This window comes from Empidonax traillii, unplaced genomic scaffold (genome assembly GCF_003031625.1).
Source record: "Empidonax traillii isolate 1590-97213 ecotype Southwest subspecies unplaced genomic scaffold, ASM303162v1 scaffold43:size1863611, whole genome shotgun sequence".
NCBI classification, from domain to species: domain Eukaryota; kingdom Metazoa; phylum Chordata; class Aves; order Passeriformes; family Tyrannidae; genus Empidonax; species Empidonax traillii.
In genome coordinates this window covers 1,160,091-1,187,617 of record NW_020955236.1, presented here as the reverse complement: position 1 = coordinate 1,187,617, position 27,527 = coordinate 1,160,091, and the positions used below count along the sequence as shown (strand labels likewise).

At 41.4% G+C, this 27,527-nt stretch overlaps 1 protein-coding gene across 3 annotated transcripts in view; it reads left to right on the top strand.

Annotated features, from left to right (window-relative positions):
- IFT81 (intraflagellar transport 81) overlaps positions 1-27,527 on the top strand; it is a 43,648-nt gene that overhangs the window by 3,576 nt on the left and 12,545 nt on the right. For all 3 annotated transcript variants that reach the window (XM_027878564.1, XM_027878566.1, XM_027878565.1), the window contains exons 4-14: positions 1,639-1,728; positions 2,763-2,828; positions 3,146-3,256; positions 4,518-4,602; positions 10,535-10,698; positions 12,988-13,083; positions 15,015-15,161; positions 23,058-23,207; positions 24,201-24,329; positions 25,463-25,552; positions 26,393-26,479. In XM_027878564.1, coding sequence (XP_027734365.1) covers positions 1,639-1,728; positions 2,763-2,828; positions 3,146-3,256; positions 4,518-4,602; positions 10,535-10,698; positions 12,988-13,083; positions 15,015-15,161; positions 23,058-23,207; positions 24,201-24,329; positions 25,463-25,552; positions 26,393-26,479 — 1,215 coding nt within the window. The remainder of the gene's footprint in view (positions 1-1,638; positions 1,729-2,762; positions 2,829-3,145; positions 3,257-4,517; positions 4,603-10,534; positions 10,699-12,987; positions 13,084-15,014; positions 15,162-23,057; positions 23,208-24,200; positions 24,330-25,462; positions 25,553-26,392; positions 26,480-27,527) is intronic.

Genomic DNA, 27,527 nt, shown 5'->3' with positions numbered 1-27,527 from the left:
GCCTAAATGATTTAGATACAGGCTTGCAGTGGTGTCTTTTAAGAGAAATTTCAAATAAAATTTTAAAAATGAGCAACTTGAGGCGTTAATTCAGTTGTCCAGTCTTCAGTGAGTTGCTCCCAGCTGCCAGGAATCTTCCTTTCCATATAGGAACCTGGGTGTTCTTTGGTCATTTGAGTGTGTCTTGTATTCCAGGTGCAGGTGGGGGTACCCACAGTGAAAAGTGAGAGCTTTCCCCTCGTTCTGATCCATCAAACTGTGCTCTGCCCTTGTTTGAGTCCTGCCATTGGTCTTGAAATTTTGTGTCCATTAAGGAAAAGATTTCCTAAACTTCCCTTCTGACAGAGGTAGAGACACACAAAGGAAAGCTGTTGGACAGCAGAAGTGGGGAAAGCACTTACTCAGGGACCACCTGGTAGTTCATTTTTGTTCAAGGACTTCCACGGTGCATTAGTGGCATCGTGGAAACCATCTGGGTTTTCCACTCCTAACTTGTTCCTCCTTGTCCAGCCTGTGCATTCCTTATCACACCTTTATTTGCCATTCAGTCCAGCTCTTTCTCTGTGGTTTTATCTTCTTCTCAGTAGCCATTTTGTTGCTACTTTTTTTTGAATTCATTCCAGCTTGTCAGTCTGTGCTTGAAACTGCAACAACCAGACCCGAGCAGAGCGCTCTGGATGCTGGTTCCCCAGGGTTTTACAGAATGGAATTGCTGCTTCACTGCTCAGGGCTTTGATGCCTTTGTTTGAACTGGCCTTTGCTGTTGCCATTTTGTGTTCGACTTTCATATCAACTGCTCTTTCCAGGAAGTTTAAAAAAAAAAAAAAAAAAAAAAAAAAAAAAAAAAAAAAAAAAGTGACTCGATATTCTCCTTTTAGATGTTTCCATCTCATTGAATGGCTGTTTCTGTGGAGATTATCTTCCCTTCTACCCTCAGCTTGCATTTCTCCGAGTCGAATCTAAATTTATTTCCTCTCCATATTTCTAAACTCTTTCTGTGCCCTGTTATTTCTCTGCCCACACAGACTTTCACACTGCCTCTCAGTTTAAGATTCCTGATGGGCACTGTGCTGGTGTGGAAGTAGCACACTGTCTCCTTCTCCCCGAGTGCTGAGCTGCATCAGTCAATCCCTGTGAGGTACCTGGCTTATGCAACGCGTCACAGCCCCTCCTCACGTGTCACCTCAGCTCTGCTCTTGGGCCACTCTGCAGATTCCAGCCCCACGGCTTCAGTGGAGCGTGTTGTTAGGTCAGACTCTTCCTTTTTGGGGCTGGTAAATGTGCAGGTGTGATATACATGGATTTAGAGTGAGAAAGAATAATTTGTTAATGTGGATTTGTCCCTCTCAGGTAGCATCTCTCTGCTTTGAAAATACACTGTGTGTTACAAGGGAAAATACCACAGACATTGTGAAATTCTGATTGGTCCTTTAAATACAAGATAATGCACTGTGATTTTTTTTTAATTTCTGTTTTATAAGTTGACAAGCTTTTGCAGTGAAAAAAAATGCATTTTATTCTTTTTCTCACCATATTTCTCTATGTCTACATATACTATCATAGTAATAAAGCAGTGTGTTGATCTGAAAATCCTCAGACACAGAGCTCACTCTGCCCGATTTCTGTTTCCTTTTGTAGTATGAAGAACTCATGGAAGCATTTAAAAACCTGCACAAGGAGTATGAGCAGCTCAAAATATCCGGTTTATCCACCGCAGAGATAAGAAGGGTAAAAATAAAAAAAAAAAAAAGTACAGCTTTTCTGTAGTTGTTTTTGTTGGGTTTGTAAGTTGTAGAGGCCAGAGCTGGTGGGCTCTGCAGCTGCCTTTTGGAAACTGTGCTGTGTTGGCAAACAGAGCAGAAAGTCTTTGCTTGTGCTCAGAGCGGAGCTTTCTGGAGCAGATTGGGCAGTGAGGCTGCCAAGACTCTGTTCAGCATGATTTCCAAATATTAGAACTCCATTTCCTCTGAATGCAAACTCATACAAAGCCTTTTGCTTTCCTGATACAGGGTAATAATTCCAGAGGGTGTTGAATGAATTAAGAGCTTAAGTCAACAGTGATGATGAACCTGTGTGGATAAGGTGTTAAGTAAAGATATTTGCCCTGTTTCAGCAAAATAATTAAGCCTGTGTACAGCTTTCCAGGGGACATAGAGACAGGCCAAGCAAATGTTGAGATGTACGTTTGGAGAATTTATTTCCCTTTCTCTCATAACTATCAATCTGTGGGGTCCTGCTGTTGCAAAATAGGATTAAAGGAAAATAATAATCAGATACATATTTCAGCACTAGAAAGTGTTTTGTTGGGTTTTTTTTAACACAGTTTTAATACAAAAAGCAACAGCAGACATCCCTCATATGCAGCTTCTTGCAAAATGGTCTGCCAGGAAGCGGGTAATGATGGTGACATTAAGAACATATGTCAGGCTGCCTCAGATGTTGAGTTCGTGCTGATTTTTCCTTGGTGGTGTGTGTTTGTTTTTGTTTTAGAGAAATCCACCTGCTTTTATTTTAAATGTTCACACTAATAGTCAGGGATGCAGATAAGGAGTGTTAGCATAAGAGGGAGTGGGAACTGTGGGGGAAGTAGGAGAGATTGGAATCCTGGGTGTTCTGATCGTAGATCAATAAAATTATAACCACCTCCATATATTCAGAGAAGAATCCTGATTTTCACATTAATTAGAAGAGAATTTATTCCAATCCAACATACATGGTAAATGAATTAATATTTATTTACCCTTTTTTTTTCTGCTTTTTAGGACATCAGTGCAATGGAAGAGGAGAAAGATCAACTGGTCAAAAGAGTAGAGCGTCTCAAGAAGAGGGTAATAGGAGAAGTAACGCTGTTCCATTTCAGTGTCATAATCCTTGGCTTGCAACTCTGATTTTGGAATGCAAACAGGGATTAAGATAAACATACTGTATGTCTAGGAAGGAATCGAGTAACTAATTGACCTACAGGGAATCTCCCAGGCCTCAGTCCAGGGCTTTTAAGAATCTCGAGTCCAGTGCTTTGCTGTCACTTCTGAGTAGTAACGTGCATGGAAAGGAAGTGCTAAGTGGGCTTGTGAGACATATGATCCCGTTAATGTATTTCTCAACTATCTGACAGCAACATGCACTATTTATCCACTTGCTGTAGGTGGAGACAGTACAAAATCATCAACGGATGCTTGAAATAGCAAGACAGCTCCGCTTGGAAAAAGAGAGAGAAGAATCTCTGGCTCAACAGAAACAGGAACAAAAAAGTCAGGTACTGACACAAAAACATCCCATTAAAATCAAGAGCTGTTGATGTTTGGTTGGGAATCAGGCATTTCAAAAAGACAGCAGGACCAACAGTAGAGAGTTTCTCCCGACCCCAGAAAATGAAATCCCATTTAAAAGATCTATGTAGGTTTTAAGGGAAGAGGCTTGACCCTGCAAGTTTTGAACAGCACAGTGAAGGTACTTGGCTGCCTCAGCTGCCACTGACGTCGTCCTTGAGTGTTCCCAGGAAACATTCCATGACTTACTGCTGGAGCACCCGAAGGGAACTCGTCATATTTACGGGAGTGAGCAAATGTTTCCTTGGTTTGATTTCTATCTCTGTGCATCTGCACCGAGATTTCAGGGGCTGAGCAGCACAGCAAGTGCCTCAGCTTCTCCCTGGGTCGGGGGAATATGTATTAAGGAGGAACCTTGGGATTTTGGTCCCCAAATTTGACAAAAGTGCTGTCCTGAGAAGCACTGGAAGCTGCCAACACATTGGATGTCAACACCTCCGAGTGTAAGGGTGGGTTTTATTCCTACCCTATGTTGTCAGAACGAGGCACTTCCATAAAATCCAGTGCCATTTTGCTACACCATCTCACCAAATTCTGTAGCCTGAACTGCAGCACTGCATTAAAAGGGGAAAACCCCCAGATGTCCTGTATTGCAGTCTGTGTCTGGATGTGGATCAATGGGAATTAGGAGCTCTCAAGCTGTTGGGTCTTTGCGTGAACCTGAATGAGATCACGAGTAAAATGAATGTGATGTCCAGCTAATTCCAGCTTTTAGTCCACATTTCCATAAATCATAAAAAGGCAGATCAGCTGGAGGTTGTTTGGAGGTTGTTTCCATCTGCTCTTGGGATGGACAGTGGATTGCTGTGACAGCTCAGCTGCACTGCAGGGACTGTAGGGTAAGGACAGTTACCTACTGCAATCCTGATTCTTGCTGCCTTTTGTTGCTGTTGTTGTAATGTTCAAGCCACTTATGATTTTGGTTGCAAGTTGTTGAATGAAGTTCTGCCATAAAGTATCACTTGGGAGAACGAGAATCCTCTCTTCAATTAACATTAGGGAATCTCAAATAAACCCAGGCCTACTGTTGAAAATTTGGTCTGGCACATTCTCTTGTGGAACAGAAACTCACCAGATGCTTAGAGCTGCCATTTTTTCTGTTTGGGGTTCTTTTGCTCTTTTGGCTTAGTTGTTTGAACATGGATTTCCATGGAATGAGCTCATGTGTGTCCAATTCTCTCTCCAAAGCTGTTCCACGCAGAGCAGAGGCTGCAGAGAGCCCAACTGCAGCTGAAGGAGATGCAGGATGCAGTAGCTGATTCAAAACCTGAAAGTAAGTAGTGATCTACAAAAGGGTTACACTTCTCTGGTAGAAATTAAAATCTCTTGCTCAGTCAGAGGTTTGTCTTTCCTAAGCTTTTATGCCTTTTGTGTTTGTAATTGGGCATTGGTGAAATACTGCTTCTTAAAAATGCTCTCAATGAATGGACAAATACATTGAATACTGTGTTTTACTCAGTAGAGGCTTGTTTTTCTAGTTGCCTTCTATAAAATATTTGTTTGAAAAGCTTTAAACCCTGTTTCTTATTGTAGTGTAATTTTATGCTGTAGTTTTGTAAGGTGCCAAAAATAAAACTATTTCCTAATTCAGCTCTTTTTAATAGACTGTGGATTATATGTAATTATATTTGTATACACAGCACACACTTTTAATGTGTGTGATTATAAATATATGCATATAAATATGTAGATACTAGATATATCTGTGTATTGAAGCCTCTATATTTATATATTAGTATATTTGTTTATATATGAAAATTCTTAGTTCTCTCTATACCACTGTAACTTACTGAGCTGTATGTTGCTGAATTACATTAATAACAGCAAGATTGCTTCTCCTTGTTTTCAGTGATATCTCAGACTGCAAATAACTAAAGCAAAAATAAATTAGATGCCTTGTGGAGTGAGTTAGTTCCACATGCTCATCTGTAACAACAGGAGGTGGAAGGAGTTGCAGTTACTGGAGAAATGTGTAACTAAGTGCCTCCAAAGGACAATTTGACAACCTCCAGGTTTCTGGTGATTTAATCACTTTGAAGGAAATGCACCAAGGATTATCCTGGCAGTTTTAGTTTGGTTTAGTAACCAAGTCGTTGTCTTACTCTTTCAAGAGCATTTGCTGTTTCAGTTGCATCCCTGAGCTGCTTTGGCAGCTCCTCTGAGTTAAAGAAGATTTTTTTTTTCAGTCTCCACCTCGTTGTGTTGTTATTACTATGTAATTTTACTTTCATTTTTTTACGATGCTCATCAGCCACCAAACCACACGTGGGACTAAAGGAGCATCTGAACCATCTTCTTCACTCACAGGGCAGTGGATTTTATAGCTGCTCCTGTTTTGCAGTAGCTACCAGAGAGTTTATACAGCAAAGCTGTATCAACAGTTCTGTCTCAGTTCCTGGGGTTTTTTAAAGGCCAATGGAAACTTGACGGGTTCAGTTCACAGAAGCAAAGGTAACATCATAAAAAGCCAGTAAATACGTCATGTCATCGTTGAGATGAAAACAAAGTTAACATATTTAATTTCCTTATCTTGAGTCCTACTTGCAGGGGAAAACAAAAAGTATTTAGATGTTCCAAAGCAGAGCTTGGAGTCATTACTTAAGAAAACTTGTGTTGAAATTCTGCCCAGACAAAGACTTCAGGACTCAGCTCTGTAATTACTCTTCCCCACTGGAGTTACAAAGGCACTGCCTGTAGCAGCAATTACAGAAAGCCAACTGTTTTTTTAGTAATTGAAATTAGGTGACCACAGTGCACTGCATAGGTTCCATTTGTCTTAAAAGCTTTGCTGGGTTACAGTTAGCACAATGTATTTTAGTTTGAAAATTCCCTTTGGCTGCAGTTTGGTACCTCAGCTGCCTCCTCATCTCAGGGTAGTTTGTCCTGCTGACAGTCCAACAGCTGGAGTTTCACTGGAAGTCAGATCCTTTCCTTTAAAAGAAATCTCTTCCATTTTTAATACTTCAGTATCTTAATACTTCAATTTTTACTTCCTAGGTAAGATAAAACGTTAGAAGTTGTTCATGAGTAGAAACTTTGTTGTTTGTCTTTCTAGAAGTATTTGGTAAAAGAGACTGGCTCAGGTGGAACTTCATTTCCATCTTTAAAAGATTTTATTTATTATAAAATCACTGTCAGTTAATGCAAGGTGGGGGTAAAGCAGTTTTAGGATAATTTGGTATCTCTGATGAGATGACAAGTCTGGTTGGTAAGACTGGGACTGTTTTTAAGGTCATTGACTCTTGCACCTCATTTTGAAGAACAAACAAGGCAGCAAAAATCCAACGTGACCTCTGTTAAAAGGATTCCAAGGAGTTTAGTGGAAGGTTTAGGAAGGAGTGGAATCATCACCCAGTGGGTGTTTGGCTCTTTTCTGTTTAGCATTTACACCAGATTCCTGCAAGAAAGTAGCAAATGATCCCTGGGGAAATAAAAATAGGGAAGTGACTGAATAATGAGGAGACTGTTGATTTGAAGAGACTGGAATCACTTAGGAAGCCAAGCCCATGCCAACAGGTTCTATTTTAAGGAATAGCCAAATTCCATGGTATTCCTCCAGGAATAATGTACATCCAATGTATTTATGGAATGTGAGGCTCTTTCCTAGCAAGTGACTCTGCAAAGAGCTTGTGAGTCAGGTGTGAAAATGGTGGCACAGCAGCTCCCAGGGTCATAAATGAGGGGATATCCATGCATTTATTTCTAAGAGGAAATGTAAGAGCAGGGTCACACTGCCCCTGGTTTGGGCTCTGAGGTGTCCATCACTGCAGCCTGTGACAGTTCAACACTCCAGAAGAGCTCTGAAAGGTCAGAGAGGTTCCAAAGAGCTCTAATAATTATTATAAACATGAGAAGCATAATTTCCGGTGGTAAATTCAGGAAGCTTTTCAGATTTTCAAGGATATGTTGAAGGGGGGATTGATCTATCAGTGTTTGCATGTCCCAGGCCTCTGTTTAAAACCCCTGTTTAATAGAGGGAGATTGGAAATTTGTAACATTGGAAGCTGTGGAAGGAATCATTTCAGTCCCTGCAGAAAGGGATTTGATGTTGGGAGTCCGTTCCAGACGTGCCTTTGTCGTGGCCTTCCGATGGGATATTGGACAAAATATTGGCAGAGAATCTATAAAATGAGGGCCCCTCTCTCTTCCCCCCCCCCCCTTTTAAAAGCTGAATTCCTGTTGCAAATGGTTCTGGTCCAGGATGTGCAGTTGGCATCCCTATGGTGGGAAAAGCAGTGGGAACCTGAGCGTGAGGTGAACTAAGTTTTAGGTCCACCAGCAGAATTATGCAGAGAAAGTCGCCTCTCCTCTGCATGACCGAGCAAGCAGGAATAAACTCTTTTCTCTCATCCCTCTCTCTGTAATAATAATAATAATAATAATGAAGAAAAAATTTGAATGGAAAACATGAGGAGTTGCTGTGAATAGCTCTGCACATGTAAATACGTGGCTGGCAGAGCCTTGTTAAAACAACCTTAGGGCACAGGGCCAGATTTCTGGGCCGCTTACGTGTGTACGTTTTGTAACCGTAAGTCAATGTTGAAACATTAAAAACAGAATTTATATGTGTAATGGAAAGATTTGAGGTATGCTGGCTTTTTTTTTTTTTTTTTTTTTTTTTTTTTTTTTTTTTTTTTTTTTTTTTTTTTTCCCTCTCTAGCCTGGGAATTTGCAAAAGAATGTTTTTCACTGTAAAAAAAAACAAAACAAAACCCAAAAACCCGAACCAAGAGCTGCTCCATGTTTGGGTTTTTAAGGCTCTATTAAGCAGCAGAAGTAGCTTTTAGGTAGTTATTTCTCCTTGTGTTGAATTGGAGGGAAAATATATCCAATGTATTTAGGGAAGAAACATTAGTCATGAGGGGTGTCGACATCACGTCTTTCCCCATCAAGGTGTCAGGTTTTAACTCGCTTTGTTGCTCGTAGCAATGTCAGGAATAAGCACAAGAACCAGTCGGGGTGTGACAGGAGTTGGGAGCGACTCTGAGGTTATTTGGGAACTAAATCAGATAGTGATCAAGGTTATAGCCCATGAAGTCAAAAGGTTCCTGCTCTTATCAAAGCTCTTATGGTTCTTTGCTAAGTTTATTGTCATATCTGCAACAAATCCTTTGGGCTGCACATTTTGATCAGAGAACTGGAGCAGCACAAGAAATAAAGTACAGGTTATTTATGCAGATTTTTTTTTTTTTGCTGCTAAGAAAACCAAGAAGTTCATTTGATTTAATTAAAATAAAATATTTCATATTGGAATAATCAAATCACATTGATCTACACACCAAAGACCTTGGTTATAAATACCAGGTTGGGCGTTGTGTTCTGGTGAGCTCTGAGGTGATAATTCAGCTCCCTGGGGACGTGGGAAGCAGCTTGGCTGCATCTGCAGAGGTGGGAGATTTCTAGTGAGACATTAAAATGTGGTCCCTCCTGCCCAGCTCTGTGGTGGGCTGAGGAGGATTGGATTGGAGTTCTTGTGAAAGGAAGAAGTGGGAAATCTCTCCCAGTCGGTCCTGGTGTTCCTCAGGTGCAGCTGCAGTGCCAAGGACACGATGGCTGTTCCATGCACAGAGGAACTTGGTTTTCCCCCTCTGAAACCACTCTGGTGGCTCTTTTTCAGGAGATAAATGGCCTCTCCACGAAGGGGAGAAGGTCCTGCTGTAGTGTTGCTTTCCATAAACACAGAAAAAACAGTGGAAAAGAGGAATTCCCACTCATTTTTAGATTCTGTTGACTTGCCTGTGTCGGCAGCGCTACTTTCCCCAGGGTCTGTTTTCTTTCTTCCAGTTCTGGAGGTTTTCTCAAGAGCTAATGGCTCATTTCCCCTCTGGCAGCTTTCCTGGCAGCCTGGGCTGGGAGCAGAGGGTGAGGAGGATCTCTGGGGGCAGAGTGGGAGAGGTGAAGAGCAGCAGAATAAAGGGGGGCCCTTTTCCTGGGCTGTTTCTCTTCCTTCTGACCTTGTTTTATCAGTCAAGCTCTTTAGCCTGAGAACCAAAATCTGCTTTCATCTACATCCTTTCCCATCTCTGTTTCAGCAACATCAGCTGTACTTCTGTATCTCTGTGCTCTTCTCTGCTTGTGCAGTAAATGAAAGAGAAGAAAATTGTGAACTTCTTGTTTTTCTTGGCATTTCATTGCAACTCCATCTTCTAAATATGGAGAGAACAAAAACCCCCAACTCCAGCAAAAGAACCAAGAGTACTTACCTTTTAGTCATCTAGATCATGAAAAATCCTCTGAAACACCCGTTCCCACTCTCATCTGACATGTAGCTTCCAACTCCTGAATTCCTGGGAAGAGTTGTCTCAGAGGAGCAATTGCACTGAAGTGCCTGTTGTCAGTGCAGACTCTGCAATGTAATTTAAATAGATGTTTCCTTTTATTCCGTCGCATTTTTCTACCTGGGAATTGTTCTTATCTGTATGTACTTGGGTTTGTTTATAAATTACCTCTTAAGGAGACTCTGTAGCAACGAGCCAAGTCTTGCATGGTAAGGTGTAGTTGCATCAGGCTTGAGTAGAGCAAAGCCTATAAATGGGGGTGCTTTTCTCAACAGAAATTTTTGCCATTATTCAGGAATTCCCTCTTGGTTTTTATATTTAATTGTTATTTTCTGCATTCTCACTCTATAAGCTTCCTGAGGTTAAACATTTGTTCTTATAAGAAAAAATAGTGGTTATTTACAGGGAGGCAATTTGTGAGTGTCCCAGCAATGTAAAAGGCCCTTAAAGTAGGAATACATTAAACTATGCCCATTTTGAGGCCTTTTCAGATGCCAGATGGAAAAAACCCTTTATTTTAAAGGAAAGGCTCCAAGGATGTAACAAATCTGTACATGAGCTGGGCCAAATTCAGATTTTTGTACAGATAAAGGTTTAATGGCTGTTTATATCAGTGCTGTGTGTTGAATTTTGCATCTGATTCAGCTGGAGTTTCAGATTAGAAGGGATTTATTTGTTTATTATGAAAAAAATTTGTCAAGGAGTTAACAGTTGTGTGTTAGGGGTGCACAGTAACACCTATCGTATTGTTTCACATCCAGATTAAAAATTCAAATCAAGTAACTCCCTTTCTTTGAGCACTGCAAAGAAGACTCAGATGTTGTGCTGTTGTTGTTGTAATCAGCTGCTCAAAGCTCCAGTGAGTAGGGGAAATCAAACTTAATTACCTGCTTTTATAGTCACGCACTGATTTCATTTGTTTTTAAGGTTTAATGAAGAAACTGGAAGAGGAGATAAATTTCCATTCCTACCTGGTTACTGAAAAAATGCCCAGGGAGCTGGAGAGTAAAAAGGCCTTGGTGTATCTGCTGCAGAAGGTGCTTGCAGAGCCAGCCATGACTCAGTCTGATCTCACAGCCCTGCAGAGCGAGGTGAGGGCACCAAGGTCATCCTGAATGGATGTTCTGGAGCATGAGCTGAGCTTCTGGGACACTCTGGTGTTCTTATCCCTGCTTTGTACCCTTGAGAAACAGTTTTGATCCCAAAGGAGCCTCCCTTTGGGATAATTGTCTTAATCGCTAAATGCAAACTCTCAGATAAGTTGGGTTTGTTTTTTTAATGCCCACGAAACAGACACAGGCAAACAAACCAACCCCAAACCAACCCCAATCATATCCTGAGGTGCTGCTTGGGAAATGGTGTTGGCAGTTTGGAGTGGTATGAGCAGAGCTGGTAATTCAGCACTAAAGGGTTGGTTTTATTCAGATTTCACGTTTTTAACTCTCACAGACCTCAGGGGGGTGTTTTTACCAACACATACAGAGACTTTATGGGGGGGACAACATTCTCTGAGTGATGGATCTTCGCAGTGTGATGCCTTAATCCATGTGCAATGGCTCAGAATTCCTTAGTGTTTGGAATGGACCTGCATTGTTTGGTTTAGTTGTGAAGACCAAAGGGAATTTGGGCATCAAATACTTGACTTACCTTTCTGGATTTTTGCAGAAGTTAAAAGCAAATGGTGTTAGAGTGAGCAAAAATCCCTATTTGTAGGATATGTGCAGAATGTGCAGAGGGATTTGTTGCCACACAAGTACATTTATATATTTCACTCAACGAAATGTTCAGGTTTGCATAATCCTAAATGAAAGATTTAATGTTATGTTTTCTAGAAGAATTTAGAGGAATGCTAATTATTGGTGTTCCTATTGGTGATGATGAAGATTACAACAGAGAATAGCAAGGGAGGAAGAGTGGTCCTACATCCTAAATGTCTTCTTCTCCTACTTTTTGGTGTTTAATACCCCAGGATGTCCAACTCAGGTTTTCTGTGAAATGGAGATAAGGAGGAAGCAGAGTATCACAGCACTAATAACTGGGAGATTAGGGCTGAAATAATAACCCAGCTCTGTGATTCAGCCTCTGCTTTCCCAGATTATTCCCTCTAATCAAAACAATATTTGTGGCTGCAGTTCTGTCTTTCAAACATTCTTGAAACCCTGTTTTGCACGTTTCTTTTCCGAGTGTGTTGCTGGGTTTTTGGCAATGTTTTAAAAGGATCTGAGGGGTTTTTTTTCTCTTTCTCCATGAGGTAACCTCTGATTTATTATATTTTGGAAGTATCTTCTTCTTGAAAGATAATAAAACCATGTCATACACTTGGCTGTTATCACAGCATGGCCTTAGACAGCATTTTTTTTTTAAGTCAGTTTTTTATTATCCAAGTGCCTTAAAAAGGAGCTGAACTGCACTAAGCATGTTACCATCACGCATTTTAGAATATAAAACCCAGGAATTTATTCACACAAGGGAATTCCTATGCCATTTTCCAATTCAGGCCTGTTCTACCACTAATAGAATAGAATTCACAGGAGATTTTTTTTTTTTTCACAGGTGTTGGAGTATTTTTAGTCCTGTTGAGCACTTCCTTTGCAATACTTGGTTTTCCAGGCACATGGATATTCCTCCCAGATTGTCAGGGTGATGCCCAGCACTGTCCCTGTGTTAGGGTTTGATTCCAGGGGATTTCAGCACATATTTCCCCTTCTGCCTTATCAGCTCCCATCTGGAGAGCAGAGAATTAAGGGAAAGTTGGCAGGGCCGTGGTTTCCATGGCTGGGGAGAGTCCCAGCATACCGGGAAAGCTGGAATCTGCAGGCTGGTGTGCCTGGGAGCTCCAGATGCAACAGCTCTGAAGCTTTGCTGGAATGAAGCTCAACAGTTTTTTGGGATTAGGGACAACCAAGTGCATCTTGTGGCAGGAGGAAAGAGGTGCCCCACAGCTGGAGTGTGATGGTCTGTGAGTTCTCAGAGTCTTGATGAAATTTGCGTTATTTGCTTCCCCTTAAACTTATGGTTAAACTGTTGGATGAAAAGGAATTTTAGTTACTATTGATAAAATGGCATTTTTCACTCAGCCTATGGCAATATCAGTCTTTTTCCTGTGCCAGTTCTCTGCATTTTCTCTCCACATGCACCAGTTTACTTCATTTTCGGGGCCAACGTCGTGTTTCTGCCTTATCATAAAGGCACAGAACTGGAAATCCAAAAACAGCCTCTTCCTGGCCAATACTTAATGACTCATGGAGCTTTTTGGGTCTGTTTCTCTGTTTTAAAAAAGGAACTTGCTGGATGGTAAATCTGGGTTGCACAGCATTTAATTCTTGGAGAAGAAAAAGAAATCAAGCTCCTTTTCCTTCGTTTTCTGCTCTGTCTTGCAGATAAATGAAGTCAATGCACAAATGAATCAGCTTATTGAGAAAAGAATGATGAAGTATGAGCCAACAGATGGTAAATTTTTCACGTATCGCCAGCAGGTGAGATGGGAACAAATTGTGTTTTAAGCAAAAGCAGGAGAGAAAGTCAGTCAGTCACTGATTGTTTTACATGCTGATTTTTTTTCTTTTCCCTTTAATTTATTTAGCATAAATCAGAAATGCTTAATAATGCAGGACAAAAAGCAAAGCAAAGTATGAACATAAGTACGTGTAGGGCTGAGTCAAGCGGTGTCGGTGAATTGTGTTGAGTGCTGTCCTTGCAGCACAGCAACTCTGCAAGGATCATTTTGGAGGAGCTATTTTGGTAAAGCCCCAGCTGTGGATGGATGGATGCTCAAAAGGCTGCCTGCTGCAGCTCCATCCCCTCCTGGTGTCTGACCACGTGCCATTTTCCCCCCTTAAATCTAGTAAGAAGGAATTCTTTGATTTTTTTTTTTTTTTTTTTTTAATCCCTAGGCTATAAAATAATCTCGCTACAAAATAGGCTGTCTGGTCTAGTCTTAGTAAATTGACAAGTTACAAAAAGGATTTATGAGCCAGGAGATTTTCAGAGCTCACACAGAAACCTGAGGGGTTCCTTTTCCAGGCATCCTGCGCCGCTGCTGATTTTATGGAAGATTTTCGTGATGCTGCTGGTGGGGATGGCTTAAAAAATAAAAAAACTCAAACAAAATGCATCAGTGGGAGGGGAAAATCGGGATAAAATGTATAATGCTGTCCAGTCTCAAATTCAGTGTGAAACACCCCAATCTGATTTGTAAGAGATGCTCTCCCCAAAGAAGCTCCTGCTCTGGAACGTGCTGGTTCCAAAGGCCAGTGAGCTGTGCTGGAGAGGAGGATCCACCCCTGGAGTTGAGGTTGCTCAGAGTTGGGGTCTTTGCTTTTTTTGCTGCCAGAACCTGGTTCTGTTCCCCAGAATAACCATCCCTGTTGTAGCAGAGTTTGTCGCTGCAGATCCCTGGTGAGCTCCAGGGCTGAGCTCCCACCCCAGCACGACTCTGGCAGAGATCAGAGATATTTTTAGGGATAGAGCTGGTCCTTTCAGCTGAGTGTGAGAAAACTGGTATGTTTTGGCTTCTTTTTTTTTTTTTTTTTGAGTTTTCCCTTCCATTTGAAGAAACCAGCTATGCCTCCAAATTCATGCACGTGCATCTAAATCAGCCTGTTGTTTTATTTTAAAATATGTTTCAACAGGATACTTTGGCAAGATAAAAATCCCTTTTTTTTTCTTTTTATCCCTGAACTAATGTATATTATGTTCCCAAATCTGTCAGCTTCTGCTCAAAACTCAGGTATCATTAAATATACAGTCTTGTATAAAATATTTTTAAATGCTTTATATTCTAGACTCAAAAAGTATAATCTGTAATCTACACTATTTCTGTGCTGTATTGCTTTATTCATCATCTTCCAGCTATTTGCCAAGATTTAGTGGCTCAGTTCTGCTTTAGTGTAACATATTTCTGTAGGTTGGAGTAGGTTGGAGTTATAAAAATCTGTATTATGACATTTGTGAAATCTTGGATAACTTTGCAGTTAAGCCATGTTGGTGTATCTTACATATGCACAGAAAGGGACTAAGCAGGAGAAATGGTGCAGCTAAAATGCCTCCCTTTTTCCTCAATGAAGGTGAAAAAATGAGGGGAAGAAATGTAAATGTAAAATGTAAAATACATCCACTTGAGTCTGGGCGAAAAGAGTGTGCTGGGAATCTCATCCACACTGGAGAAAGATGGGATCCTGCTGCCAACTCCAACGAGGTTGTGGTTTAACCCACTGTATATAATTGATATATTTGATATATAAATCTGTTTATGTGTTTCCTTTGCAGTGAGACTTTCTCACATTTCCTGAGGAAAATCAGTTCCTGGCAGTTCAAATGTGGTTTCAGTGGGGCAGGGCCTGAAACCTGATGGGTTCCATTTTGCTGCTGATTAAACAAGGCAGTTCTGACTTTCCTGGTCCTGCAGGCATCTATAATTTCCCGGAAGAAGGAAGCCAAGGCAGAAGAACTCCAGGCTGCCAAGGAGGAGATGGCCAGGCTGGAGAGGCAGGTGCAGCAGAGGAGCAGTCAGGCCCAAGAGCTGGAAGGCTCTGAAATCCTGACAGAGGATGAGGTAAGGGATGAAAAAAGAGAAGAGGGGATTTTTAAAGAGATGGGTTAATTTTTGTTAACTCACAATTTCCTTTTAACCTCACACTGCAAATACAGTTGCTCTTTCTCCAGCACCTCACCCATTTTTATGGTATGTTGTCAGACCCCACCATTGCCACAGATCAGCCTCTGGTTTTCTCAATGCATGTTTTTGTTGTTAAATTCCAAAATTGGCATGTTTGAAGACATTTTTAATGTGCAGATAATACAGTGCTGTCCAGTGCTTCCAAATGCTTCCCAATATTTATACTGCAACAGCACTGGCTTTGTCGCTATTTTCAAATTATTAGTTCCAGTTATTCACATTGTACCTCATCCATTGCAAGGTCTGTTGGGCTGTCCTAACATTCCAGACTCTGGATCAAAACATCATCACAGTGGTATGATGGGAAATAACTAACTACAAAAGTCATTATGATTATAAATCATATATAAAGTCTCTATGGCTATAAAGCATAATATCAGTACTTATCAGTTAGTCCTGTGGCATTTATTTTCCACAAAAGTGTTTCCTTAAAAAGCAGATTTCCCAGACCCTTTTTTTTTTTTTTTTTCAACTCTTCCTGCTGCAAAAGTTTGCACAGAATAAAGGAGCTGCAGCTTGGTAGTGGTTTGTCACCAAGATAAATTGACTTCTCTCCAGCCAATAATTTTCCCCAGTTTGGGAGAAGCTGCTGAGGGCACTCACAGGCAGAGTCACTAAGCTGAAGAGTATTTTAGCTGCCTCACTCTCTGACTTAATGTATCTTTTCATTCTCTCACATATTGCCCTTGTTTGCCCTGCCATCATTTATTCAGAGGAACACACTCTTTGCTTGCTTTTTCTTTGTTTTTGTGCTTTTTGAACTTACTACTCAATAGAGGGAACGCCCTTTGTAGAAGGAACTCCCTTCCTAATCCCGTAGGACGTTCCTGCTCCACAAAACCACTTTTGTTTTAAGAGGAGTCTTGAGGAGTAAAGCGAGTTATGGATGAAAACTACAGGTGGAATTAATGGCACGGGAACTTGGAAAAATTGAGATGCTGATTTCTCTTCCCATCACAGACTGTATCACGTTTCTTAGGCAGCAATTATGAGAAACCCACTGGATTAGATTTCTCTCCAAGTTTTTCAGCTCCCAGTGGGCACATTGCTGGAGTCTTTGACAATTTTTTAAGCAAAAATAAAAGCAGAAACCTGACAATCTGTGTTTCATGACATGTGATGGAAAGAAGTGTTTAATTAATCAACAAGAATGCATTACCAAGACAGCAGCATATGTTTTACATTATCTGCACACGCACTGGAAGGTAAGAAATAATTCCTGTTGTGCCTATTATTGAGGAGCACAGGAAACTCTGATCTGTAGAAATTCAAGGAAAACAGGGTAGGAGGGAAACCTCAGAAGGAAGAACCTTGTAAAATGCTTAATAATGAAAAAATCAAGTTAATTGTCTGACACAAGGAAAAGACTCCAGACAGGAAAAGGACAAGACCTATTTTGAACATGACCTGTGTTCCTTTTGTTCAAATATGTTCTGCTTTTGATTTTTAAAATATTTTCCATTTTAAATTATCTTCATTTTGCAGAGTGAAGGATAAATGACTGAGCAATTTGCAGAAAACCATCAGCTTAAAATCAGGAGTGTTTGTCTTTCCATTACAGGCATTTCCTGGTTTGTAAAATACTTTCTTCAAGGAAATATATATTGGCCAGGAAGCCAATATATACCATCCATGTCCTGTTCTCTTTTTATTACTTCCTTGGGTGTAGTGCAGTGTGGTACTCACAGGCACCAGTGTAGAGCAGTAAAAAGGGTGTTTCCTCTAGCTAAAAACTAGGAAATTCTTGTTGATTTTTGATGGCTGCTTTTTCAAAGGCCGTGGTTTCCCCATCTGTAAAAGTGCAGACAGTGATGTTTAATTCCTTTGGAAATGTTGGCTGCCAGAGATGCTGCTCAGGGCCTTGTGCTGTGGGTTTTGCATCTCCTCGAAGTACCTTGCAAATGCACATTAGAGAGTCAGTTCTGTGGTGTGGGAAGCCAGGACTGATGGGTGGGATGGGAGGGAAGGGCTGATGGAGCTGAAGTGATGTGAGCAGGTTCTGCCTCATCAGTGCCAGCCTCGGTTCCTCACTCCCAACCTTTTGCTGTAGATCAGTGTCTAACACGTTCTGCTTTAGGATTTGTGTGTTCTGGTTCAGTGCTCTGTTTCTGCAGCTTTGAGCCAATTCCAGGGGAGATGTTGAGTAAAGCCCTGGTGAGTCACTGTGGCAACCCTTGGATTCCACTGGACATTCACCCTTCACTTTGCACTCTGACAACCAGAACCTTCCCTTCACTTTCCTGTTGCAGCCACACACGCTTTACATTCGGTTCCTCCGTTTTTAAAAGGGAGAAAGAGGCTTTTTAACAAAGAGCTTTGCTGTCTTAAATGGATTTTTTAATGGATTTTTTAATCCCATCTAAACACTACAGGGGAATCAAGGCATCATATTTCTCCTGTACCCAGTGTTTCTAATCTCTTTGTCTCACCTTGCTCTCTCCTCTTACATCATGGCACTCCCAAGACTTGCCAATGGAAGAATCAGCACCTTTACTCCCAAACCAGCACTTGGATCTCCAGCTGAGGTCTTCTTAGCTCTTCAATCGCCAAAAGGTCAATCCTGGCTTAGCTTTTTTAGCTGCCAGCCTTTTGCTTTCTTCCACAGTCACAAAAAGGAATGTTACAGCATTCCACAGGGTTCCAGAGGTTGTACACCTGGATAGAACTCAGAAGGAACAGCAGGGAATAACCAATTCATTTACATCAAACACACCAAAAAATGGGAATAAATTGTCTGCTTTGGGGATTGGGAAATCTTTTGAAGCACTTGAAGCCAAGTGCCCTGAGCAGGGGCACAGTTGGCTGCTCCTCCCTGCAGCTGTCAGATCCTGAAAATTGGGGACTCACATGTTGACACTTGGAAGGCTGGAATGGTTCAATTGCAAGCGATCCTGGGTAAAGCTGGGATATTTTTAGCTCTTTACACAACCCATTGTACTTTTCAGAGTTGAGCACATGGCCCCAAGAACCTTGAGCTGCCCAAGGGATGGGAGTAGAGCAGTCTCAGAGCTGTGCTGAGCTGCAGGAGCTGAAATGAATCTGGGTTTGAGAGTGTGGCAGAGAAGGTCCTCTCACTTTGTAACAGCTGTGTTCATTTACATAAGGAGTTTAATTATTTTTCCATATAAATGCTTGGCCTTGCCAACCTGCTCCTTGGAAAACAAGGGGAAAAAGTGTTTCAATTTGCAAACAGAGAAAACAGCCTCAGACCTCTCAAAAACTGTCCATTCACCTGAATCCACCAGGAACAGTTATCTCACTCCAGACTGGGTGGGTGGATTTTAATCACAGTAGCTGTAAAGGAGCTCATGACTCAAATGTTCAGAGAATCAGAGAATCCCAGGATGGTTTGGGTTGGAAGGGACCTTAAAGCTCATCCTGTCCCACCCCCTGCCATGGGCAGGGACACCTTCCACTCTTCCAGGTTGCTCCAAGCCCCGTCCAACCTGGCCTTGGACACTTCCAGGGATGGGGCAGCCACAGCTTCTCTGGGCAACCTGTGCCAGGGCCTGCCCACCAGGTTCTTCCCAGTATCTCATCTAATCCTTCTCTCTGTCTGTGTGAAGCCATTGCCCTTGCCCTGTCACTCCAGGCCCTTGTAAATGGTCTCTCTCCATCAGTGTGGAGATATTGACAGGAAATATTGTCCTGTCAATTGTTGCCTTTCCCTCAGCTCTCACTCAGGCTCTGGACAGTTCCATTCCAGTCCATCAGGGGCTCCTTACACAATGCCGAGGAGGAGTTTTCCTGGCTGAGCTGTGCCACAAACACTTTTGTTTTAATACAGTGAGTTCCTGCTGCTTGTGCCTTTTAGAAGCTCATCCTGGGTATGAGTTATTAACTCTGTCCAACAGTGGCTGTACTGGCTTAAATTTAGAGCCTCTTAGGAAAAAATATGGAAAACTGTCACGATCAGGAACTTTTCCTAACTGAATTTTAATATTTTGGACAGTCTGTATCCTGTTAATTAGTCTGGTTAGAAATTAAAACATCTGTTCCTCAGTTCTTAATGAAAATAGAGATAGTCTGCTAAGATTTTCTTCAATTATTGTGCTTATGCAAAGAATTTTATGAACAAAACTGGTTATTCAGAACTTTGGTTATGTATGTCATAAAGAAATACTGGGGATTTTTTACAAATAATACTTTTTTTACAAACAATACTTTTTCTGTGTAGTGCTTTTGTATGAAATATTTTGCTTACAATAATAATCAAATTGCTGCATTAATCCAGCAAATACTATTTTAAAAGATTTGACTCCAAAGTGAGGGATTTATCTGGGATTTGTTCTTTTCAGAAAACAGGCTTATCCATTTTGTCCTTTAATGATAATCTCTGAGTAAGAACCTTGTGAAAACTTCACAAGGAGCAAATGGGAGTTTTGAAGAGGTGATGGGCTTGTAGTGAAAGCACCAGGCTGAGCTTTAGAGGGGCTGGGTTGGGATCCCAGTTCAGTCCACTAAAGCACAGGCTGATGTCCTGCCCTGGAGGGGGGTCTTGCCAGGCTATGGATGGTCCTGCAGAAGCCTTTTCAACATCCCTGATTTGATTTTGCCCTGTTTAGAACTGTTGTCATATTTAATAACCTCACTAAGTGTGGTGAAGAATAATGGAGAAAAGCCTAAAGGAGGTGCTTTGCTGGATTCTTCCAGTAAAAATGGAACACAGTGCAGGAAATCTGCCCAGGGGGGGGGTGAATACCTGTGAGATATGTGAGAGATCAAAATCCTGCTTCCATTCAGGGTATTCCATAATCCACACCCCACACTTGTTATGTTACACTCACCCATAAAAATAGCCAAGGGAAAAAGCCGAATCTTTCCTTGCTTTGCTTGGGATGGTTTTTGTGTCTCCGGGGGCTCGGAGCTGATCAGGGGCTCCAGGCTGGTTTCCTTCCACTGCTCACTCAGTGCCAGCACTTGGGTCTTGTCCAGTCATTTAATCTTTGAAGCTCAAATAACTGGTTGTGTTAAATGACTCGAGAGAAAGAAAAGCTACTGGTGGACGTGGCCTTGACTGGAATATCACTGCGGGCACAGACAGATCCCTGGGAATTCTGTAGGATGAGCCTGCTGAGTTTGGGCACGGGGAGCAGCTGAGCTGGTCTATGGGAAAATGCTGCTGCTCAAAAGTGGATTCCTTGGGTTACTTAAAGCGATGTGGCCAAACAGTGTTGTTTGTTCCTTTGTGAACTCTTCAAGTTATTTAAGAGACCTTTTACCACAGTAAAATGCAGTGGTTTACAGCACTGTAAGGGCTTGAGTTTTTCATCTCCACAGAGGTGGGGGCAGGAGATTTATAAAGCCTGAGAAGCAATGCTGGCACAAATGAAAACACTGGTATTTTGACAAGGAGCCCTCCTTTAATTTTTAGAAACCTACAGAATGGTTCTCAGCTTTTAGACTGAAGAAACCTAATTTTGTCACGAGATCCCTATGAGCTGCTGATTTAAGTGGAGTAAAATCTAAGAATTCCAGCTCAGAATTTGGCCCTGGATCTAAAGGAACCTTCAGTCAGAGAGGTTGTAAGGGACTAATGTGTGCTGCCTTTGGAGTAGATCAGGTCTTTTGAAAGCTCTGATAAATTATTGATTGATTTTCTACAGAGATTATCACTTTGCTACTGTTGTTTTTATCTTGTTTTACCTTGTTTGCTGCCATAATAGCTGTGTGAGAGGTTAAGTTTGCTTTTAAAAAGCCAGAGGTTGTGCTGAAGGACTGACATCTACCTCCTAAACTGAACAGGCTTCACTTGTCACCGTGAGCAACCTGTAGTCCATCTTGGATAAAATTTGTATTATACAGTCCTAAGTTAATCAACTAATAATAGAACAGTGGTGGAGTCGGTTCGTTAATCAACAAGATCCTCTGACTTCCATTGTAAAATACATTATGCTTTGAATACTGAATATGCAAATACTCTCCCTCCCACTCCAGCTATTTTCAAGACCTTAGAAGTAGCTGTAGAAGAGAAGAGAATAATAGTTTGCTTTTCATCCTGGGATCCACTGACACAAAATCGTTCAGATCCCGTAGCTCTGTGTGGCCACATATAAAGTTTAATCCTTTACATCATCCTTTACTATATTCCACTGGTCAGATGAAATATCTCAGGAACTGCTTGGCCAGGACTGTGCTTCCTTTCGATTTTCCTCAGAGTGCTTACATTTATACTTTTGGAATCTCTTAGAAATCACAGAAAACTTGGTATTGTTTAAGCAATTAAAAAAAAAAAAAGAGGTTTTTGTGTTAACTAAGAGGATATCTTGAATTTGCTGGGAAGAGGAATAAATTCTGGTTTGAGTGTATGAAGTAAAAATAAAGAGTGTGACGGTGGCGGAGCCGCCTCGGCCGCGCTGGGGCTCAGGTGACCTTGTGTATCCTTGTCCTGGGTAGTAGCAGGATGTAGGATGTTATCCCAAAGCCACACAGAGGCCAATCTGCATAGAGCACATTGAGTAATTTGTGGGTTTGTTCTTTCACCAAAAACGTTTATAGCTTTTGGCTTTAAAAATAGTTCTGGAGCGTAGCAAGAGAGAGGCAGCTTTGGCCTAGATATTGCACAGGATGGCAGATGAACAGGGTTGATTTCATTGTGGGCACCTTGCCCAGGACACTTTTTATAGAACGTACAGTTACTCTGGGGGTTCTTAGCCTGTGGTCACATTGGGGTTTTTTTGGATTTATTCTTTAGAAGGGAGAGGGGATAATTTCGCAAAAAGAAAAAGAATTCATGTAAATATCAAAATCTAAGTCATTTTATGTTTGAATTTTGAACCTGTGTCAGTGGTAATGGGATTCTTTTTCCTCCTGGGGCTGCCTGGTTTGTGCCCCCTACACACACTGAACCCTCCTCATCAAGGGGTGATCTGAAGCCTGTTCTTACATCATTTATTCTAATAAATGTTATTTGCTTTCCATCTCTGGATCTGAGTGCATTTCTGAGCTGTGACTGGCATTTACCTCGTAGCTGTCACGTAAAATCCACGAGTAAGAGCTAAGCCTGTACGACAGATGGAAAATATTAACACAGAGAAAAATATTACCTGGTCTTTTCAGCCCCTGGTACTTGGTCTGTGTTCCAAGTTCAACACACACGGGTTCAGGTGTAAATTAGCTGAGGCTCTTGGTCTGTAAGGATTTGTATTATTTTACTTAGTGTTTAATAAAAATATAAACTCTCCATTACTTTAGATTTTGAGTGAAATAGGTATTGCATTCTCTGCTTCAGTGCAAGGGTTCTGCTTTTATTTGCCTGGTTTAAAAAAACTGAGCCAGTGATATTTAGATCTGCAAGAGTCAAGGGGAGAGAACAAGTTTTAACTATTGAGAACATTTCAAGACAGTTTTTCCCATGCCCTCTTCCCTTCCAGTTTTCCTGCACTCTGTTGCCATGTTTTGGTCTGCAGAGCTCTGGGGCTCTGCTACGAGTGCGAATTACTGTTGCATTAACTTTTTTATTATCCGTGCTTCTCCTAACGTTCTGCAAAGAGTGTTTAACTTTTCCAGCTGTCAAATGGTGGGGAGCAGGAGGGAGTGATCTCAGGATTACAAATGAGTGAGCTGGGACAGAAAGCAACGCTGGTTCTTTTGATTTCACCCAGTGAACAAATGCAGAGCCGAAAATAAATAGAGCCTGGGAATGCCGAATTCCAGCCCCCTGTTCTATCAACGTGCAGGCCAAGGAGGAGAATGACATTTTACACAGCAACAGGCTGTGCTAAGGCCCTTCTTGCCCTCAGTGAGAGGAGTGTGTGTCCTCTCTCCCCCCAGGTGAAGCAGTACGTCACTAAGCTCCGGAGCAAGAACACCCTGTATAAAAAGAAGCGCCTGGAAATAGCAGAAATTACAGCTGAGTACGGAATCCTGCAGAGGACGGAGGAGCTTCTGAAGCAGCGCCACGAGGCCATTCAGCAGCAGTTGGTAACATGAGCGTGGTGCTGCTCCCACAGCCCTCCCTTCCCTGCCAACAGGCACAGGATCCCACGGATGCTGGTGGGATTCTGCTGGGCATCGTCCCCATCGTCTGCTGTGACCCAGGGCCGGCGGGGTATAGAATGTATTTTTATCTGTTGACTCTGGAGCTGCTGCACTTCGTGTTCAGCAACTGTCAGCTCTGATCTGCAGTTTCTTTTTAGACTGAGGGGCTTGACCCTGCTTTTTAAAGTCAATGGAAGATGTGCATGAACTCCAGTTAGAGCAAGGCTGAGTTCTTAAATTAGTTTTTGGTATCCACAGATGTAGTAAGGACTTTGAAAACGATCAACAGGGAGTAGGATTCAAGTTACTGCTGTAAAATATATAGGAATAGTATTTAAAAAAAGAGCAGGCAGGAAGGAAACATTCCAGCCCCAGAATATTTAGAAGAAGATGCATTTAAATTTAAAACTGGATGAATGTTTGGTAAGCCAGAGCAGCAGCAGCAGCAGCAGCAGGATTTCTGCCCTGGGTAACTGTAAGCATTCAGGGAATATCCATTCATCCCAAAGGCAGGAACACTGGCTGGGGTGTTTTCTTCCAACACCTGTATTCCTGTTATCAAAATAGTTTATAAAATAATTAGCTACATGTTCTGATGAAGCATCTGGATTTTATACACTGAGCTTCTTCAGAGCCTGACCACAAGCCCACTTTGCTTTGTGGAAAATTTCTGTTCACTTCAGTGGGATGACCAAACATTGTATTTACAGAGAGTTGTTGTTGTTGTCCTGCTTGACAGGCACAAGATAAAATTTAGTTTTTTCTGGCAGCTGGATTAATAATAATAAATTGGTTAATAATAATAAATTGGTAAATAAAATAAATTGATTGCAGTACTTACACTTTTCACTTCTTTGCAATATTTTGGCTTCACTAAGGAGTTTGCTGTTTCTTGGTTAGTGGGGTTAATTCAGCATTTCTTGTTTGTGTCTGCAGAAAATGACTGAAGAGAAAAAAGGCATTCCTGGATACAGTTACACCCAGGAGGAGCTGGAAAGAATCTCTGCAGTGAAGAGTGAAGTGGATGAAATGAAAGGCCAGACATTAGATAATATGTCTGAAATGGTGATTTTTGTCTTAAACTACTGTATTTGCTCAGTTTGAACATCTGGTTCCTCAGAATATAACCCCAAGTTTAATGGTCTTTGGGGGGTTTATAATTTTCCTTTAATCTGTGTTTATATATATATAAAAAAAATTCAGATAAATCTGCAAAGGAAATCTTGACAAACTTTACTAAAATGTGCATTTCTTTTAGTGTAGGAAGAAGAACTATATAAAAAAATAAATACTAGATATAAATCCTCCTTTTCTCCCCTTCACAAACATCAGGGAAATCAAGTCTTGCTGTCTTTGATTTTTCACTTTTTTGTGATTTCAGAAGTGGTTTTGTATTTATTCTTGCACATTATTTGAAAGAGATGAATGGTTTGAATCTGTAACAGAATCTTTTTCTAAAATGTTTGTAAATCACTGGAGCTCAGCTTTTGTTAAAAAGGTACTTAATATGCTTAAAGAGCTTAATAGCTTGTCTTTTTCTCTATAGCCTGATTTTCAATTGCCCTTAGATCTGTCATGTTTTAATTTACCTGCCCACATAGCTGTAGAGGCAAGAAAGAGCTTGAATTTCTAATTTGAAAATATTATAAAAGAGCAAAAAGGCAAAATAGCATTTTTTAAAATCATTGGGGCACTTTTAAAATAAAATGGTATAATTAGAGTTGCTCTCAGATAGAAAGCTGGATAAAATTTGAATTTTCAGTATAAATATGTCTGTGTGCCTCAGTTTTAGCATTTTCAAGCTTTATTTAACCTATGCAGATTTGTTTGTTTGTTTTCTTAAGGATTTCTCCCTTTCTTTCAGTCTCCCTCTGTGCAATTCCTTCATTTTCCCTACTCCTTAAGCTCATCTGGCACATGGGCTGTATCCTGGAATTCTCTGCGATGTTCTGGGAGCAGAATTTGTCTCATTTGTGGGAATGACCCCACTGCCAGATGGGCTCTTTCCCTGTCCTAATTAGACCTGAACTTTGGTTCTATAATTAAGGCTTCATTTCTATTTAATTCACACATAATTATGGCTTCATGGCAGATTTTTTTCTCCCCACATTTCGGGTTGTCTCCCCTCTCCTTTCACATCCCCAATTACGTGAATGCACTTTTCAGTGTTGGGGAATGTTCTTTTTCCCGTTTCCCAGGTAAAGAAGCTGAATGCAGTGGTGGCAGAGAAGAAGGCAAGCCTTGCTCCTGTCATCAAAGAGCTCAGGCAACTGCGGCAGAAGTGCCAGGTTTGTCCCAACACTTGTCTCTGTCTCAGTAAATCAACTCAGAACCACAGATAAGTCCAATTTACAGGTCTCTGTGGTGCTCTACAGGGACATAACTCCGAGGGAAAGCTGGAAAGAGCAGAATGGGTCAACAGTGTTTGCAACGTGCTAAAGGTTGGGATTTGTACAAGCTAACAGTGCAGGCACAGAATTTAGGCCTTTATAGCAATTTAAAAAATTACTACACTGGGGAAAATTTAAGAAATCGTGGTTCAAACCCAAAGCAAAGTTAGTTTTGGATTGGTTCCAAAGCTATTTCTGCATCTCAGCATTAATGATCCCAACTAATGCTCTCCTTTCTGAATGGTTTGCAGATAACATCTCATTCAAGTAGTTGAGTGCATTGATCTGAGTCCTGTGAGACCGACAAATTTATCCATTTGCTTTCAAAATTTTACAGAGAGCTGAAAAAACCAAGTCTTTTGGGTCTACAGCTGCCCTAACTTGGCTCGTTGCCATGGAAGGAAAGAGGGTGATGCCTCTTATCTATCAACGAAATTCCCCGAGAACCTTTTAACGGTTCCATTCAAAGTGTCAGCAAATGAAATCCAGGGAAGGAGCTGGGTGTGCACAACTAGAAATCTGGCTTTTCGTGGGGAGCAAGTAATTTGATCCTGTTTATTGTCTATTTTTATAATTACTCGTCCTTTCTTCTTTCAAGCATGGCCCTGTTACCCGGCCACGGTAAAGCCGTGGATGGGGCTGGAAAGAGGAAATTCCCCCGGTGTCTCTGGCCTGAGTGTCACGTGTCAAGCCAAAGGAACATTTAATTTATGTGCCCTTTTGCCCTTTTCACCTCAGGAATTAACTCAAGAACGCGATGAGAAGAAAATCCAGTACGACAGTTGCGCGGCAGGGCTGGAGAGCAATCGCTCGGCGCTCGAACAGGTGAGGTGGGGCTTGGTCATGCACATGGTACAACATTCCCCCTGCTTTCCCTCAGGATATGGGAAGTGCAAATCCCCTTCAGGAGGGGAATGAGTCAGTGGTGATCCCCAGCTTTGCAAATCCTGCCTGAGGCTGCTGTGGAGTGGCCGCAGTCACACAGATCAGATGGGCTCGGGGGTACCTCATCCAGCTTTGATGAGCAAGGACGGGCATCTGCCAGAATTCCTGCTGCTCTGTTAGGGAAGAATTTGACTACAAAATAAGGATTAATTTATCAAGACAAATCTTTCTGTGCATTTAGCAGATTCTTTGCATTAGGAACCAATCTCAGGGATAATTAATGACTGACATTGATGGCAAGAAGAACTCATTAAATGGGACTGTCTTGTATTCCTGTATACAACAGGGTTTTTAAAATAAACCCATACAGGTTTAGCTAAGAGCTTTTGTGTTTGTAATTTGTGCATTGCCTGAAGGAGGCTCTTAAAACAGCCCAGTCCTCAAAGGTGGGCACAGGATCCACATGTTTATGTGGATCTGTTTTATCCCTCTTGATCACCTCCTGTGAATTTTGACTGGGCTTGGCTTTTCAAGGCCTTGCCCACAAAGGAAGAGACTTCAAGATAAAAAGGGAGTACATTTAAAGTGTGAGTGGACGCATACATAGTTATTTTCCTGCACTAAAAGTACCTTTGTATGGTAAAAGAATCCACAGATGGAGCTGCTGTGAAGTCAATCTTCCATAAGAACTGGCTTATAACAGCAATCAAGGCTTTTTCCCTTGGCAGACAGCTCTTAGTCATTTTCTGACACGTGATGACAGTCACATCCACTGATTGAGCTGGACATGAGTAGAATTCAGTTTTCCAGCCGATGGTGTGAAAATCACACAGTGACAGAGCCCTGGAGTCGACAACTGCAGTGTGACCTGGAGAACAGGAATTCTATTTGGACCATTTGGGTTATTTTTTGGAATGGACCATGTAGAGGTGGGAGTAACCCACTAACTCCACAGTGCTCCACATAATTACTGATTGCTCATTAACAT